Source organism: Hippoglossus stenolepis, chromosome 20 (assembly GCF_022539355.2).
Source record: "Hippoglossus stenolepis isolate QCI-W04-F060 chromosome 20, HSTE1.2, whole genome shotgun sequence".
In the NCBI taxonomy this organism is placed as follows: Eukaryota; Metazoa; Chordata; class Actinopteri; order Pleuronectiformes; family Pleuronectidae; genus Hippoglossus; species Hippoglossus stenolepis.
The window spans coordinates 14,386,431-14,404,242 of record NC_061502.1 but is presented as its reverse complement, the minus strand read 5'-3'; the positions used below and the strand labels follow the sequence as shown (position 1 = coordinate 14,404,242).

General features: G+C 43.7%; 1 protein-coding gene across 2 annotated transcripts in view; it reads left to right on the top strand.

Annotated features, from left to right (window-relative positions):
• The window catches only part of rngtt (RNA guanylyltransferase and 5'-phosphatase), a 70,529-nt gene extending 65,198 nt beyond the window's left edge, over positions 1 to 5,331 (top strand). For both annotated transcript variants that reach the window (XM_035143827.2, XM_035143826.2), the window contains 2 exons: positions 4,355 to 4,478; positions 4,749 to 5,331. In XM_035143827.2, the coding sequence (XP_034999718.2) occupies positions 4,355 to 4,478; positions 4,749 to 4,915 (291 nt within the window). In that variant the 3' untranslated portion in view covers positions 4,916 to 5,331. The remainder of the gene's footprint in view (positions 1 to 4,354; positions 4,479 to 4,748) is intronic.
• Positions 5,332 to 17,812: the final 12,481 nt, after the last annotated feature.

Genomic DNA, 17,812 nt, shown 5'->3' with positions numbered 1-17,812 from the left:
GAAAACAACCCTGTCACAGCTGGTGAATAATTGCATAAGTTTGAATTTTCTTTACTTTTCCTGACTTTTGTTGCCCACAGCTTCTGTCTATTATTTAAGACCTGGCATTAAAAAAAAAAGCTATGACTGACAGTAATTGAGCGTTCTGCCCACGGAACACGTAAGAAAGACGCTTAATGATGCGGCACAACAAACAACCTCATTATTTAAAATGTAAAAGGTAAAAAACGCTGCTGTGGGTTGTGTCTTGAAAGTCTGTGGAGATTCTTTTTGTTGTTTTGTCTCTTGTGTAACTGCCACAAGTGACAGTCCTACACATTAATATGATGGGTTTTTTTCCGCCTCAGTCCGGATGCGACCGTCAGTCTGAACACATGAGATGATGATAAATGTTGTTCATGTTCACCGGGGACCTGGCGCTGATGTCATTTAATGGGTCGTTGGACTGGCGTTGTAATTGGTAGTAATCACATTGTAGATGCTGCAGCATTTGTTTGAACTCTACAATTCACAATTCGCTGGGTCATTCAGGTGACTAGTGCTGATTTTAGAGGGAGCTGATATTACTGGAGAGAAGGCGGATAATGTATTCTGCTTGAAAGCATATATTAAAGATTGAACATTGGTTTTGATGGGTTCCATCAGCGGAGGGAGCGTTTGTGTTTGCACCTCTTCTCCTTTCCCTCTCTACTTATATATTCTTTCATCTAGTCTCTCCTTATTGAAATGGACCGGAGTGCTGCCGTGCCGCAGACCTCGGGGGCCGCTTCTGATTAACTCTGGAAACGAAAAACAAAGGCAGGCTCGGGAAAACAAAATATGGCTACTCAAGGAAATTACAAACTTTGAATGTTGGCTCGTCTGTGTCGGTATCTCTGCGAACGTTTTAATAAGCCGTGGCGCCGAGTCCTGGTACGACAGCCCGCCCGGATTCCAATATTTGATATGGAAGCAGGTTGACTGTGTTTTGTTGTGCTGAGGCTGGTAAAAGGTCAGATGTCATAAACTTGGAGTAGTTGTTTGTTTCTGGTCCCAGTTTCCTCCTCACTGCACGATGCGACAGACACAATGCTGTGAGCAAAACTTTATTTTTATGTGTCGTTGTTGTTTTTTCCTTTCTCAGGTTGAGATTAAGGTTTGGATGCTGTCAGTTTGGGACCAGATATTTCCTGGCAGTCCAAATCCTCTGCTTTTCTCATTAAAAAAACCCCCCACCTGTGGGATCCCAGTATGCGTTGCCTGGCTGTGGCAGTGCTCTGTAGGCTTTTGTACGAGCTGCAATAAAGATGCTGGGCCCTCTGCTGAAGATGCACTCCAACCTTGACATGCTGTTTTTGAAATAATATAGCAAGTGGTGGAGGAAGTGTCGGGACCTGTTTTTTAAGTAGCAGAAGTAGTAGTTGAAAACAAAGTCCATAACAAGAAGCTTACGTTTAAAACTTTTACTTTACTCTCAGTAAAACCATCCAAACTTATAATCCATTATCTTTACCACTAAGATATAATATGTGATAAATGTGCTTTGCCCGTCTCTTCTGTAACGACTGAGGCAAACAACGTATGACGATGGAAATACACACTGATGGCCAGTTAGCCAGTTAGCCTGTTTGTAGTGGATCAGGAGCAATGTGAATAAAACTTTAATACATTACCTGGAGCCAGAGCCAATGTCAACTGTGATTGGACAAGAGGCAGGTTATAGTGTAGACAGGTCACCAGCGTGTCATAGGGCTTGTTAATGGCACAACAAGTCAAAACGTCCGTGTATGGCTGCTACTCCACATATTAAGAAACTGACAACTAAGAAACTGAGCTAAAAAAGAAAACGGCATCAGGTGATTATGTGTATTTGGGATTTGTCCACGTCAGAGTACGGTGATTTCATTGGGGTTTCGTGAGGATTTCCCATTTCAGACATTAAACATAATTTTCTTGTAAGTAAAGTCAAAATAATAAATACTAGAATGAGCGCTTGCATCATTTCCATCCCTCTTATTATTCTTTACAATAAATATGAGCTTTATGTTGGAGAAGAAAGCAGAGACCGAGCTCCTCTTCTCCGCAGCCGATGAAGAGTTCGACCGCCAAAGTCCCTGATAACTGGTGGCGCACGTGTGTCGCCGTAATGATACGGATTTGGACGGATTAAGCACCAAGTGGTGATGAAGAATGGCAGCCAACATGTCACCCTTCACCAGCAGGAAGAGATCCCAGCCTGTGGCAGCGCGGTCCCCGGCTCCCTGTGCGGCCCCTTGCAGTTTCCTGGCAGCGTGTCGTGTCGAGCTTTAGGAAAGCTTAGCGATTCTGTCGCTGCTTTCACACCGGCCGCCGCCTCTTCTCTAAAATCATAAACATTTAATTTCCAGTCAGTCTTACTAATGCACTCAATGTCTTCAAACTGAGATCAGAGGGAGAAAAATATAAACATTTTAAACAACTGTGACTCCTCCTCCATGCTAATGAGTCGTCAAATGTCGTCATATGAAATCCAATATCTATCACGTCTTTCTCTTGGCATGTATTCTCTCTCTCTCTCTCTCTTTGTGTCGGCCTTCCTCACACTTTTCTTGCTTCCTGTGTGATTCCGACCCCCACTGTGAGCCCAGATGCCCCACACACAGGATCAAACAAGCTCTCCCTTCGTGGGTTTTTTGTGACTTGCCAAACACCAACGCCTTCCTGGCACCAGCGTTCACGCTCTGACCTTCGCAGCAGGTCACGTGGTCGCTCTGAACCCCGGAGGTCAGCCGTCCATGTCCACAGGGTCTCCACACAATCCCTTTTATGAAATGTCACAGACGAGCACATCGCAGGCACTCATGTTCATGTTGCTGTGTTCTCCGTCTCTTTAAAAAACCGTTACGCTATTTCAGTTTCACGTTTTTGCTTCCCGGCCGCTCCAGGATGTGTATTTTCCAAGTCACGAGAATTTCTCAGTGACTCCTTCGACAAACAAACAACAGATGCTCAAATGTCTTCTTTGACTCATACTTGGTCGTCAGTATCGTGTGCCATTTTCATACACTTCAACAGTGACACATTGTGCTCAGCGTGTAGAGTTGATTTTGTTTTCAAGGCAGAATGTGATGTAATAATCAGCGATGGGACGAGCTGGCGCTGCTGTCGCTCTGCGTCGATGAGGGTTATATCACAGAGATGCAGACGAGGGGATCTGTCTGAGTGAATACGACAGTTTTAGACTCAATTCTTCATTAAAATGTCCAAAAAGGACAAGACCTGTGTTGTATGTTTTGTCGACTTGTGTATTTACATCTTCCAACGATGTTTGAACTCGGTGAAATCCACAATTTTATTAAAGGATGTTTCATTTTGGCGTCACATCAGCTTCACCCCTTGGCTTTGTCCGTCTCTGCAACAACTTCCAGGGCAAAACATATGACAAAGGAAATTCATCACCGTTGCGTAACGTGAGTCGCGTCAGGTAGATCTTCATCTGCAATGGCGGTGACGACAACAACTCCCATGATCCCGCGCTGCTTTACGACATTGCTAAACTAACAAAAAACGTTATTGTTTTGTTGATAGACCCCTAGTGGCCGAAGTTACATATTGTACGTTCAGGCAGCCTTACAACAAAAGAAAATCCATGACGTTTTAATTATTTGATATTGATCTGTTCGATTTTCTAATAATCATAATCTTCTCCCCTCCCTCATCACTTTAACATTGATTTGAGTCATCCATCATATTCATATTATTTTGTCCTTGAAAATGATAGAAACACAAACTAAAAGTTACTCACAAAAAGTCACTTTAGATGCCGGCTTAAAGTTCCTACTCCTCAAATAGTTATTGATGGTGAAATAATGACTTTTATCCCATTTGAACAGTAAAATGTGCAATTTTCTGCAGCAGATTTAAACAGCAGTGTAGTGTTTCTTTTTCTCCCTCTTACCATTTAAAAAGGCAGAAATATCAAACTAACACATGTTGTTTGCTGCTGGTGCCAGAATCAACAGAATCCATCATACTGGGCTGCACATTTATTGTTTATCGATCCCACTTGATTTTTAACTTAATATTCCCTGTAGCTTTCTTTCCAATTTGTAAATTCCATTTATTGCATTTTGATTTTCAAAGCTCCCAGAAGTCTAATTTTGCCTCTTAACTGCTGAGTCAAGATAATAAGTTTCAGTGTTTCATATCAGTCCTGAAACTGCAGGTACAGTCGTTATGTAGCTGTCGGCAGAAACACCTCTGAAGACCGGCTCATCACCATCAATGCGTCCCACTGAGACGCAATCCGTCTCCATTTATAATCGCACATGAGTATTTCTGTCTCTCTTTTGTGAAAGTACAAACCGTTGTCTCCTTCTCATCTGTGTCTGCACAGGCCTCTAAAGAGCTGAGACAGTACGACAACAAGATCATCGAGTGCACCTTCGCCAGCAACAGCTGGGTGTTCATGAGGCAGCGGGTGGACAAGAGCTTCCCCAACTCCTATGAGACAGCCATGGGTGAGAGCGCCACAAATTACTCTTTACTAACATCTCAGTTTCTCTGATACCTTCCATCAGCCTGCGATGTTCAGCTCGTTACCTCCACCAAGCAAAACTACTCATCTGATTTCCATGAAGTTTGATGGAGGGTTGTTTGAATAAATGTTGTTTAGTGACAGAGATCCCGAACAGTTTGATGTCGTTGCCTGTGATAAAGCGACTGCAACAATACATTGTGCTTTCACCACGTGTGTAGTAACTTCCTGTGTGTGTTCTTCCTCCCTCCAGCTGTGTGTAATAGCATCAAGGAGCCCGTCACTAAGGATGTCCTGCTGGAGTATGTGGACCGCTGCACTCAGGGACTCCAAGCCCAGAACCGGAAACACCCACCAGACCCCGACGCCGAGCTAATGCCCCCTCCCCCTCCAAAGAGACCCAACCGGGCCATCCCGTAGCCCACAGCCGGGGGCCTTCTTTCTGGACTGCTCCACAGTCACTGTGTACATCCACGTCAACCAGCCTCATCATCACAATGACGGACGTTTCAAGGCTTTCTCACCCGCCACAAATTTGCTAGTTCAGCGTGTCCATCAGAAACCTTTCATCGACTGCCTCAGCGTCATTCATTTACCTTGTAGACTTCTTTGTAGCTTTGACTGCTGGTGTTCTTATTAAAATGGAAAACATGATGCTTAGTTTATTTTTTTTTGTTTTTTGTTTTTCTATTTATCTTTTTTAAAATCTGAGCTAATTGGAATCAACGGGGACGTTGTTGTGGCTACAAATTACACCTGCCAGTGTCGACCTTGTTTGTGTTCTGTCCACCAGTTCCTTAATTTGTACTGAAGGAGGAGTAAACATTATCAAAGCTCATTGTCCCGTCGTACTGTATTTAAACCAGGAAACAACACTTCAGAAGTCCGAGATCTTATTTATAGATGCAACACAAAGCTGCGTGGATTCTGCTTCTGGGTTCAGTTAAGTTATTAATGTCCTTGCTGATGCTCAGTCGGAGGCCTCCAAATGTCTTCTGATCAAATAGATCCAAGACTGAAATCTCAGTTCTTTTTTGATGTAAGATTGTGTCCATCTGTGTGAGTGTGACTTTTGGTTTGAAGGCTCAAGTCTCAACAAAATAGGAAGCAATAAAAACAATCGAGCTGCAGACGGACGACAAATAAAAGAGAGAAGCATCTTTAACAAATCATAGAGGTAGATTCAATTCTCCCAGGAGGTTTCACTGGATGTGGAGATTTGATGGTGGTGTTGGTGCAGAGCGACGTTCAACTGGTGGCTCACAGCTGCTGATTGCGACTCGATCGGAACAAATCCTCATTGTTTTCAAACTGGTGCGCTGTGGGTGTGGACGTCCTCATTAGGATGCACGATGTGTTACGTAATAACTCTATTTAAATGTCACAGAGGAGGATGTGCAGCTCAGTAATCGGACTGTGGCCTTTTCATTTGACTTCAGTCTGACGGCGTGTTGGTTTGTGACCATTTGTCCAAACCACTTTGCAGCAAGTGACAGAAATGTCAACGTCAATTTCAGTCAAACAGAATATCTATCGCAATTTAAATTGATTGTATTTCTGTACTTGGACTTTTTTTTGTCCTGTAGCAACTGTTTCATCAGTGGTTCCTCTTTTGTTTATCTTATCTGCACCGATCTCATCTACACTTTGTAGGAAGATGGCGTCGGAAAGTCAGAGGTTTGGAACCAAGATGGATTTGAAAAAAACGGAAACGGAACTGAGAAAATATATAAATCTAATGAAAGCATTGAAAATATTTCCGATCAAGCTGCTGGTTGCCTCTATCAAACCATTCTTCTGCTTAAGTCTTTTTTATTATTCGCTCAAATGTAATATCACTATTGAATATTTATCATCCACCTCCACAAAGGCTATTTCGCCTTGTTCAAGAAAGCAAAGAAAATCCTGGATCTGACCATTTATCCAAATCCCCTCCGTAAATGTTGAATTGTTCCTTGCGTCCTGCCCCCCCCACCCCCCTCCACGAAATTTCATATAAATGAGTTGAGTAGTTTTTTCGCAGTCCTGCTAAATAACAAATGAAAATGTCACACTCCGGGCGAAGTGAAATCTTTCTCTGCCGCTCCTGATGGGGGAAAAATGTGATTAGACAAACTCCCATCACCCGTGTGTGTGAGGAAATGTGTGTTTGCCATTTGCAGAGGACGTCTCGCACAATAACTCATGGACCTGCATCCCGGCAGCCACATGCTCCACTGAAGGATCCTCTGGCAACAGCATCCATCCGCTCTCCACCTCACGCTCTCATTGTTAACCACTGACCTCCCTGCGAAGGGCGGGAACATGAAGATCATTTCCCCTCAGATGTTTAAACGTGCTCATCTCGCTTCCCATTGGAAAACCTTGTTGCTAGGGAACCTTTTTTTTTTTTTCCTCTCTCCTCCTCGCATCGTTGCTATAGGTCTGTTGCCCATCTGCACGTTGATCAGTGTTTTTTAGAGAAGATTTACTCGCTCGACACGTAACGAGATTTGCCTTGTGCATTGAACTGTAACTGTCGACTGTAATCAGAGCAAATTAACTCAATTATCTCAATTTATTGTTTCAGTCTCTCTCCGAGGAGCCGACCAGGCTGCTGCTGCTGCTGAGGTGATTCAAGTGAATGCATCTTTAAGGCGTTTCAGAGCAGTTGTGTTGTGGCAGCTTGTTTTCTGAACTCCGAAATTAGTGTTTTATTTTAAGACGAGGGTGACGACAGTGCTTCGTCATGCGGGGGGGGGGGGAGAATTTAGATCAGGAGTTAAAGGATGAATTGCGAGTCAGTGGAGTTCAACACACGAGGGTGGAACAAAGCCTGTGAGTGAGTGTGTGTGTGTGTGTGTGTGTGTGTGTTGGTGCCTGAGGCGACTGTTCCTATGGAGGAGATAGATGAGCTCGACTCCCCGGGCTCTCCTCCCCTCTGGCTGCACATGAAAGCCGGACTGATTCCCATCAAAGCCTTCGCTCACCTGTTTGCCGTGAGCTTGAGACGCGGCCGGTCACGCAGCAGGTGCAGGATCCCGCAGCAGCAGACACATTTACAGCTATTTGTGTTTCCCCCTCCTTAAATCACATCCACCATGTTAACCAAAACCTCCCTTTTGGTAAAACACTCTTTTTGGCGAATGAGGCTTTTTCTTCTGCATCATTCACCTCTCGTGAAAACACTGCGACACAAACACACACCCAGAAACATCAATAATGTGTTTTTTCACCTTGTGTGCATGTGTGTGTTTGATCCCCTGAGTGCAGGAGGCATGCAGGCCTCCGCTGTATGGATCTGGAAGTGTAAACACACTCTGTGGCTTTTTGCACGGGCCCAGGTGGTGCAGGGGAGATTATGCGGCTCTTGGCGCTCTCTCTCTCTCTCGCTCTCTCTCTTTGCTCAGGTGTTGGAGGCTGGAAGACGCTCGGGCTCCAACAGGATATTAAATCAGCAGAGACGATTTCCAGGCCATTATCATCTCAATATTATCTGCGTTTTGAATAATGCATTTACGCTGTCCTCCCTGTGATGAGAGCTGCAGGAACAGGTTTTCTGTGGAGCTTGAACCAGCGTGTGTCCTCACACTTCGTCTGATTGTACCCACTTAAACCATAAGTGACTTATTATTATTGTGTTGAAAAAGCAACAATGGCAAAATATACATTCATGCCTTTAAACATAGTCATTATTCCAGGCTGGAGCCACCAGCAACAGTCTCAAACTGAGACGTGCTTATGATTTTAGTTTGGACGCCGGGTGCTGTGAAGTGAACCCACTCAAAACACACTTCAACATCCTTCATCCTTCAGAGGCTGCATCCTTCAGGGGCTGCATCCTTCAGAGGCTGCGACCCACCACGTATCCACCCGATGGAGACTTAGTTTCATGGGGGATGGAAGGAAGCTTAGAAATTAGACGGCCTACTCTCGCCGCTGTGAAGCAATTTGTCTTGAAAACGGAAAAGGGACACTTGCAGGTCAGGATGGTGGAAATCGCAGATCACTTAACTTCAAGGATTCGTCATCATGGACTCTTTTATTCACACGGTGGCTTCACGATTATAATTCACTTCAGTAGACACGCCTGTGAGTGAATGGAGTGAATTCACAATGAACGCAGCCCAATTTGAATAACAAGTTTTGGATCTCGCTAATGAAGTCAGACAATTGTGACCCGACCCCGGTGAAATTAGAAATTTAATTGCACACATTTTCTTCGGCCGCTGGAGTCGAGGAGAGAAATCTATTATCGCTGATTCTCCCTCTCGTAAGCTCTTCTCAGGCGCGATGCCACGTGGACACAAATCACTGCCGTTTGGGGCAAATGGTGATGAAGCTGCGGCGCTGATTCCTCCGTGTCTATCAGAGGTCACGAGGCGAATGTTTGTGAGGACGTGATAATTCAAATCTGTTTTTATTAAAATATAAGTTGTCACAAAGTGGGTTTTACTTCTGTAGGTTCGGCCACAGTGGATAGTGAGGAATCCACCATCTTAAAGCTACACTGCAACTTTCTCACCTTGAAACAGCAGCTTCCACATCAGTTTGACGGATCACTGACTTGGAACAGAGGGAATGTTTCTCCTTTCATTTCCACTCGTCTGTTCTGGCTCTTTGACACTTTGGAGAGCGGCTACGAGTTCAAGAGAAACGCAGAACTGTCGAGCGGTTGAAAAGCTTTAGTCGTCCAAACCAGCGTTTGTCTCCAATATTCAGTGCGGAAACCTAAAATATGAAAGAATTAAAAACTGTTGTTAGTGTCGTTCAGGTCGCCGGGGATCATGGGTAATATCCGGCGTCCAGTAGTGTTTCAATTTCTTAACCTGAAAATCACTTGAGCCGAGGCGAAATAATCACCACTTGTGGCTCCAGGGGGCGCTGCTGTGCTCAGTAAAAGTTTCATAGTGTTGCTTTAACTTTTTTCTCTCCACAGGTGAATCAGACCTGTTCAGATTTAAAACGTTTGCCACCATACAAGCAGAGATAGAGTGAAGACAACAAAACGTGGTGCAGATTTGATTTCGTCGGTTCTTGTAAAGCCGAGAGTCAATCATACTTATAAATCATTTAAGCAAACACACACACAGGGAATTTCCTGTGCTGTGTTTGTGCATAAATATATCTAAAAATATTACCAAAAGAACTATAATGAAATGAACAAATGAAAAGTGAAAAGTGAATCACAATGTGAAAGACGAACAATGACCCTTTTTTTTTTATTTTGCCTTTGTCTTTGGAATCGTCAGTTTCTTTCAGGAACTAATTTCTTTTTATCTCCTCACATAAACTGGTCCGTCTGCTCAGATGTGGTTTCCCATGACGGTTTTATACACCCAGAGATATTGAAGCGGCCGTGAATAATTTCTACGACAAGAACGATTTTTTATTTTTTATTTGATGTCAGACTTAACAAATCTCTTCAACAGTCACTGATGAGCTGTAGTACTGCGGTTGCTGTGTATTGTATTCTGTGGTTGCTACTAGCTAAGGCTTACGGATGTGGGCCACTTCAGGCAATGATGCAGCACTTCTGTCCTTCTCGTGGCTCCGGACAAAATGGATGCGAGCCTGAAGTTGCACCACTTGTAAACTCGTAAATGTGGCCCAAATACGAGCCGTGTGGTGCTCCAGGTAAGGGTTGGACTGGATGTGAAGCTGAAGTGGCCCATGTGGTTAATGGGGACTTTTGCCCAAATAGCACAAAACAAATGTGGGCCGGCAGTGGGATGAGTGCCAACACATTTCTGATGTGTTGGCTGCCACATTCCCGATTCGCATCATTTCCTCTGTGCCTGCTCCATTTACGCTTCGGATGCAGCAAACTAAGCTGCGACACTCAGCTGCACGTCGTCTGAGAAGGTCGGGACGTTTTCTTTATTGAAGTTTCTTTCTTTCAAAGATTTCTCCAGCGACTGACACGCAGCCCTCAGCCCTCAGCGCGCTCTCAACATTTGCCGTAATCACTTCACCACTCAAGTTCTCTGCAGCTCCCTCAAGTTTGTTTACAATCAATGATTCTTTTTTTTTCTTCCCTCCAGCAACCGAGGTGTAAAAAAACCCAGTAAATATAAGAGTGGGTCCAGGTTCACGCTTTTTCTTTACCACATTAACTTTGCTGCTTGTGAGAATGTCGGCACTGAAGGACACGAGGTGGGGGAGCGCGTTTAGCCAGTGGCGGTAATTTTCGTTCTTGTTTTGTGGCTGTGACATTTTCAACTTCTTTGAGAGTCATTAACGGTTCCTGCTCCTCGGCCTAAAAGCTGTAAAGTGGATGCTTAAAACACAAAGTGGGCTGTGAAGACAGAGGGTTGCAAAACGCTTCATAGAGAAGCTGCAGTGTCCTTTAGTAAAACGTAGCTTTGGTCATTCCCTCTGTTAGCTTTGATAACAAAATAGTAACTTAATTAGCTTCTTATGATGAAACTGAATGTGAAAAGCTTTGGAGCAGTGATAAATAACCTCCATGTGCTGTGCGGACCTCAATCGGCAACTTTTTAGTATTGTTACGATCTAATTTCACCTTTCACCTAAATAAGCTGTAAATTGTGTCTCTAATATTATTGGTTGCAAAAGTGAATGCATTACTCCACTATATGATGCCCTTTCTGGATTTCATAGCGATGTCATGACGTTTCTACGATATGATCATGAATTATTTTTCTATCTATATATAGATAGAACCCTCAGGTGGTGTTGAATTATTTAAACTCTGCATGACTCCGTTTTCGAACTTCTTCATGAAGTAACTAATCATATGATGGATAATAATTTTCTGATAAATGAAAACTTTCGATTTTCTCTATTATGTCTGGAGATATCTTGAAAAAAATGTTTTTTGATCTTGACTTTCGACAAAGCAACTCGAAACGCTCCCAAGTAACAATCCCACCAAATCTGGTGAAATTCCATCCATGTGTTATTGAGATATTTTGTACATATACACACAGAAATGTGCCCAAGCAAAGTTACATCATATTTAGATCCCCCTAGTATTTTATAAACTTGCAGAGTCTCTCCTCAAAAAGTTCCGCCATTGTTGAAAATTCTTGTTCGTGTCCTATGGTTGTGTAGCTTCAACTATCGGTTACACTTCCCCCAGGATTTCTGGCGGTACTGCTTCGTTTTCCCTTTTTTGTACGTGTCCTTTCAGAAGACGTGCACAGTACGAGTACGCACAGTGGGCTCTGTCCGTATACAGTATGTATATGGAGAAGTTGCAGCGGCGTTTATTCTATTCGATGCCTTCATAAGTGTGTGTGTGCCATTATTACCTTTTGTGGTGATTCATTACAACACAACGAAGATTTGCGAGACACATTGAGGTGCATTGCGACCTTCGCTCCGTCTGCAGCACCGGCACCAGAGTGTATTCGTGGACAGCAGCGATCCTCAGCTGCCCTCACGCTCTCACATTGTCAATATGAGGTCATCAGTTCAAAGGGGAGCACTGTTCAAGTCAATAATTCAGACGCCTGCGGAGAACAACAGAGGCCGGTGACGCTGGCCTGACGCTCGCGGCTCCTTGTTTATGATCAGTGGGAGATTTCAGGTCTGCGTGGCCCCTGACTCTCTCTTCCCACTTCCCTCAGTCGCCTGTAGGAACAGACACCGGGCTGCGGCGGGTGTCGTCGCCACGGAGACCTTGATGTTTCAGACAACAGCGGCTGTCAGGTCGACATTGATGCCCTGCAGCAAACATGTCTCCTGGTGCTGCTCTCACTCGGTTGTTCGGCATCGAATCTTTTATTTATTTTTTATTTCGCTTCCATTTTACACTTCTGACTGAATCCTTTCATTTTTATTTTTCTATAAATTGAGTCTCCGGAGTAAAAACACTGTGTGGAAACAATACTTTGTTTTGATTTGATTCGAAACAGAACTTTTATTTAAGGGAATACAGGACGATGTCAACTAAACCAATAAAGGTTTCAAAACCAGACGGGACAGATAGTTAGCTAACAGCACAGGACCCTCCTCAGTTTAGTGATAGAAACTTTACACATGATAAATCAAATTACAAAAAACAATAGTGATAGATGAAAGGGTGTTTGAGAACCATCAAGCTCTGCAGCCCCAGTTCACAGAGTCTATATAAAGACGCACAATGTGACAGCTTACCCAAAGCTCACCTCCTCCATGTTAGTGGATTGGACAATTTACCCCCCTACTATTCCACAATCTTGACTTTAGAGGGTACTTGACCTCGAACTACTATCTTTTTTCTGTTGCTGAGATTTCTTTCCCCCTGGTGGCTGGCCACAGTATAGGTCATAAACCCCTGCCTCCTCCATGTTAGAGGATGGGACACGGACCAAACTAATAGGTCAAAGCACTTGTTAAATATATTTATCTCAAAGATGATTGCTAACATTGGTAAATCAAGTGTATCGACATCTCCCAATCACGACTGCGCAGACTCCAAATGACGTCAAAGGCGCAAGATGGCGACATGCATACCCCGGATATTTTAGCTTTATTTTTGTATAACGGAAGGAAGTGGAGATGCGTCGTCTTTGGCACCTTCAGAATAAAATCCTGCAGAAATCCCTGCATGTTGTAGGGTTGCATAATCTATATGCATTAGATTTGGACTACAGATTATTTGCTCTCCTTTATGATTAAGATCATTTCTATCCCTCACTTTTACGTCCTTGCGTCCACGTTGCAATGAATTATGGGTCATGTTGTGAACTCTTCACTCTCTGGAAGTGGACGTCTGCCTGTGGCTCCTCGTCGATTCACATGAATTGTGGATTCGAGTCATTGATAATGTGGCCGTCGTGTCTGCGAGTGTGGAGACGTCTGCTACACTTTTTGGATTCAGCCACTCAGTCACCGACTGCCGCCATTTTGAGTCCCTGCCATATCAAGTTGCCAGCTTCAATATCCAGTTAATGGGGTTTGGAGGCTCCATGTTGACCAGCAAATGATTTTATAGATGCTGTATTTATGTCACATGAGTAGACAGTGTGTTCTAATGTTGGTCTGAATAAATCTCGGCTTTTCCCTGCAGGTTTGTTGTTGTCACCTGAATATATTTATCATCCCTGAAGCCTTTAGTGCAATTTCCAGATGTAATCATCAAACACTAGGAACAACTACACCAAAAAATGGGATCTCCTGAATCTATTCTCATGCAGGTCTCGCAGATCTGCAGATAATCACACTCACAGAGGAAGCAGAGTGTTTTGGAGACGGGTAAATTGGATTTTTCTCATGTGGCATAGCTGCAGGACCACATTGCTGCTGCTGCTGCTGCTGCTGATGTGTGAAAATGATGGACTCCCTGCTCAGTGGGCACGTCTGCATACTTTACTTTTTCCTCGATGAAGTTTCATCGCACAGACGCCAGAAGTAACGGCCTCATCGTTGCCACGCGTCATTATGTTCGGGGGGAACGTTGTAAAGAAAATGGACTCGGCAAAGGCACAGCTGCAGTCCCAACGCTGACACAGCAGAAACACTGTTGTCTGCGCTGCCTGTAGCTCTGAGACAAAAACACTGGTGAAATATCTTTACATTATTGATACGTCTCTCGTGCTCTCGGTTTCTTCAGCCCTTCGATCTCTGTCTGTGAAGCTGCCTTTATGTTCCCTTTAATGAGCAAATGTCGCTGAGCACGGCCCCATTTCAAACCACAGGCCATTCACCGACCGGACCCATTACACTGATGCACAATAAAAAGCAGAAGACAAGATAAATCGTTTGTCTCGCTCCGCATGGACTAATTGTTACATGAGTGAATAATTGCATCAGTGCTTCATCTGTGAAAATGGGGCAGACACAGTTTACATGAGTCACATCAACAAACGATCAATAAATGGTGAATATTTCAATCAAACTGCCGACTGAGGAGAGATTAAAGGGATCGATTGTTCCATTTCAACGAATACAGTCACTGTGACGAGTCCGACACAAGTTTTATTTGGGATCTCAAACGAAACGAAACTTGCACTTTTCTCCACAGAACGTCTCCACGACATCGCATTAAAACATTGCCTCCTTATTACTTTTGTGTTTATTGGTGTGGATTGTCTAAATAGTGTGACGTCTCACTCACTCAACAAAAGAGTGGCAGAGAGATGGTTCTCATTGGAATTCATAGACTGGCATGTCCCTCAGTAGAGCACACACCTCGGCCAAGGCCCAACCTCCATACAGCCATTATCTGTCCTCCTGAGGGTCGCGGGGGGGGGGCTGGAGCCAATCCCAGCTGACATTGGGCGAGAGTCATGGTTCGACCCCTACCAGGTCGCCAGCGTATCACAGGGAATAATAAGAGCTGTTTGACTTCTCTAAAGGATGAGGAAAGGAGCTTCAGTGCTTCCTATCTTATCTCCTTCAGCATAGGAAACATCAGCAGCAACGTTTAAAGCGTCACAAGCTTGTAGTTGCACCTGGACACAACCACGTAAATGTAAATGAAGCAGAAAAGCTGTTTTATTCTCATGACACGATCCAGAACTGATGTGAATCCTCACGTGATCAAGAGGATATAATGGGATTTAAGATATAATATAATAATAATGGTTTAATAATAATATAATATAATAATAATAATTAAATGTTTCCTCGGTATAAACTGAAAATATATTTTTCTCGTGACGTGTTATTCTGTTTTGGACAGGAAACTTTATTATAACTGTCACAGCACAGAGTACGATACGGTCTGAGTGTAGCTGGAGTCGGATCTTCTCCACATCTTTTTGTTTATTTGCTCTTCCGGCCTCTAATTTGAAAACGTGACTTCATTCCTGATGTCAATTACGGGCCTGCGTCATTCCCGTCAGAGCCAGAGCGAGAGCTTGAACCTGCGGCAGCCTCCTCTAATAGAAACCCCTTCCTCTTAACGTGGCAGCGGAGTTGGGTGCAGCTCTGCTCTGCCTCTTCAGCTCTCTCCACAGGGATCCATTTGATTCCTGTGAACCCCTCCTCCTCTCGGCTTCCAGCTACACTAATGACACGACTTGGTTTCACCGGCGAGGTGTTTGATTCCCGAGGATGAGGCGCTTTAGAGCGGAGGAAACTGGAAGCTTCATTTAGCCGACAGTGTTCAGCCACGGCGGCGGCTTTTCAACACCCTGCTCCTCCACTCTGACACCCTCACAAGGCCCGACGCCGGCTGATTGACGTGTCAATGAAAACGGACGACTGTGTCTTTCTTATTCTAATTTCTCCAGAGAAAGAAAAACACAATAAGTACATTTTCACGCTGATGAATTTTGTAAACAATCGTCAAATCAAAAACAAACAAAAGGAGAAATCTATGACAAATTGCCTTTCAAAATTGTTATGCATCAACATGACATGGCTGAGAGGCTGGAATGAGAATAGATGCTGGAAGCTTCTTTTTGCAATTACGCTTTTTTGAGCAGAAAATGGAGTGAGGATTTTGGTGTGAGGGGGAGTTTGTAATTGATATAATGGAGCTCGGGGAAACGCTTTGAAAATGAGAGCTTTAGCGAAGGAGAGCAGAGAAAAGCCTTTGTGCTGCACAGGCTGTTTGTCTTTGTGAGCAGAGCTGCTCATCTGAGTTAAAGTATTATTTTGTGAGGATTTAAGAGTATATTATATTATATTTGCCCTGTTATTCAGAATAAACAGTCGCTGTGTTGATGGTTTTAATAATGAACGTCTCTGTGTAACCAAACTTCTCAGGATTAGCGTCTTCCTAAAAACGACTATATTTAAAAAAATCCTGCCAGCGTATTACATCATGTGTGCTCAAATCTTTGAAAACTGGAATGGCAGCACATGCCTCTACCTCATAATTCAGCAACCTGCACCACACACTCATAGGTATCACCCCCATAGACACCTTTTTATATTTTCATCAAGATTGACGATATATTCCCTCGGAAATTGGTGAGAAGAAAGAATCCCTGGTTCTGCCCCTTTTTCCAGATCTACGCCAAAACAGTTACTTTCTTGGCCCAGGTCCCATCGTTTCACCAAGTTTCGTGGAAATCCATTCTCTAGCTTTTGCGCCATTCTGCTGACGAACAAACAAATGGACAGAGGTGAAGAAGAAGAATGTGTAAGAACAGACGGACTAAGACGTCAGAGATCATGCATGTGCCGAACAGACGGGTGAAATAAGGAATGTATGACTAAGACATGTGCATCTGTTTCTCAGATCTAGTCTGTGGTTAAATGCGATTGAAACATTTAGTTTGGTTCAATGAAAGACTCACTGATGAGAACATGAAGGTCTCCGGCATGAAAATCCCATGCACACCCACCTAAGCACATATATACTGTCATGAATTTACATATAAATGTGTATGCATATACAGTTATACATACTTCCACAGTGTTTGCAGTGAAGATGGCTTTGTTACATGTGTTTGTTTGGGAGGTGTTTCGCAGGATTATGCAAAAACTACTCAACCGATTTCCATTAAAATGTCATGGAGGGGTGGGGTGTGATGGAAAGAAGAGCCTATTAAAAGATCCTGCCTCCGCCTCATGATCTGGATCCTGAGCAATGGGTTCTTTCCTAAACCACCACATCCAAATCAATTCAGTATTCAAAAAAACTAACTGGCAAACAAGCACACAGAGACAAATACATAACCTCCTTGGCTGAGTTTAAAAGAGCAGAGGAACCTTGAAAAGTGAGGACATCTGACTGACTGAGGGAGAAACAAAATAACTATATGCATTATTTAATGCACTTATGAATGTATCGATTAGCTTATTGAAATTGGGAGGAGTGATGGAGGAAAGGAGGGAGGAGGAGTGGACACGGATGAAAAACGGGTCACACACCGATGACTCACCGCTCCACCGGGGATCCAGATGAAAGTCAAGTGGAGGAACCCAGGGAGGCGACGCTCAGAGAGAGATTTGTTGATTAGACGGGTCCTGACACCATCTTTACCCCCTGAGGATCTGCACTGAGCGAAAAGACGAGGGTGGAAGGAAAGAGGGAAATAGTTCATGTGAAGTAGCAGGAACTTATATTCGCTTTCTTTGTATTTCCCTTCTTTGAATATAAAACCGTAAGAACAATTTAAAAACAGCACCAACAACAAACAGGCATAAAGAACAAGCTTTTTACCAATGTTTACACGCTGGTACTTTTTACTTCATGAACTTATGGAATCGAAAAATACACATTAAGTGGAGATGTGCAAAAGTCAGAGCACAACCAGATAACACAGCTCGTAAACACTCTTTGTTGTTTTGAGTCTTTCTTCTCTTGATTCAGGAGTTTTCTCCCTCGCTTCCTGCAGATCACTTCAAGTTCTGACAAATCACACACACACACACACACACACACACACACACACACACACACACACACCCCAACACCCCAACATGCTCGGT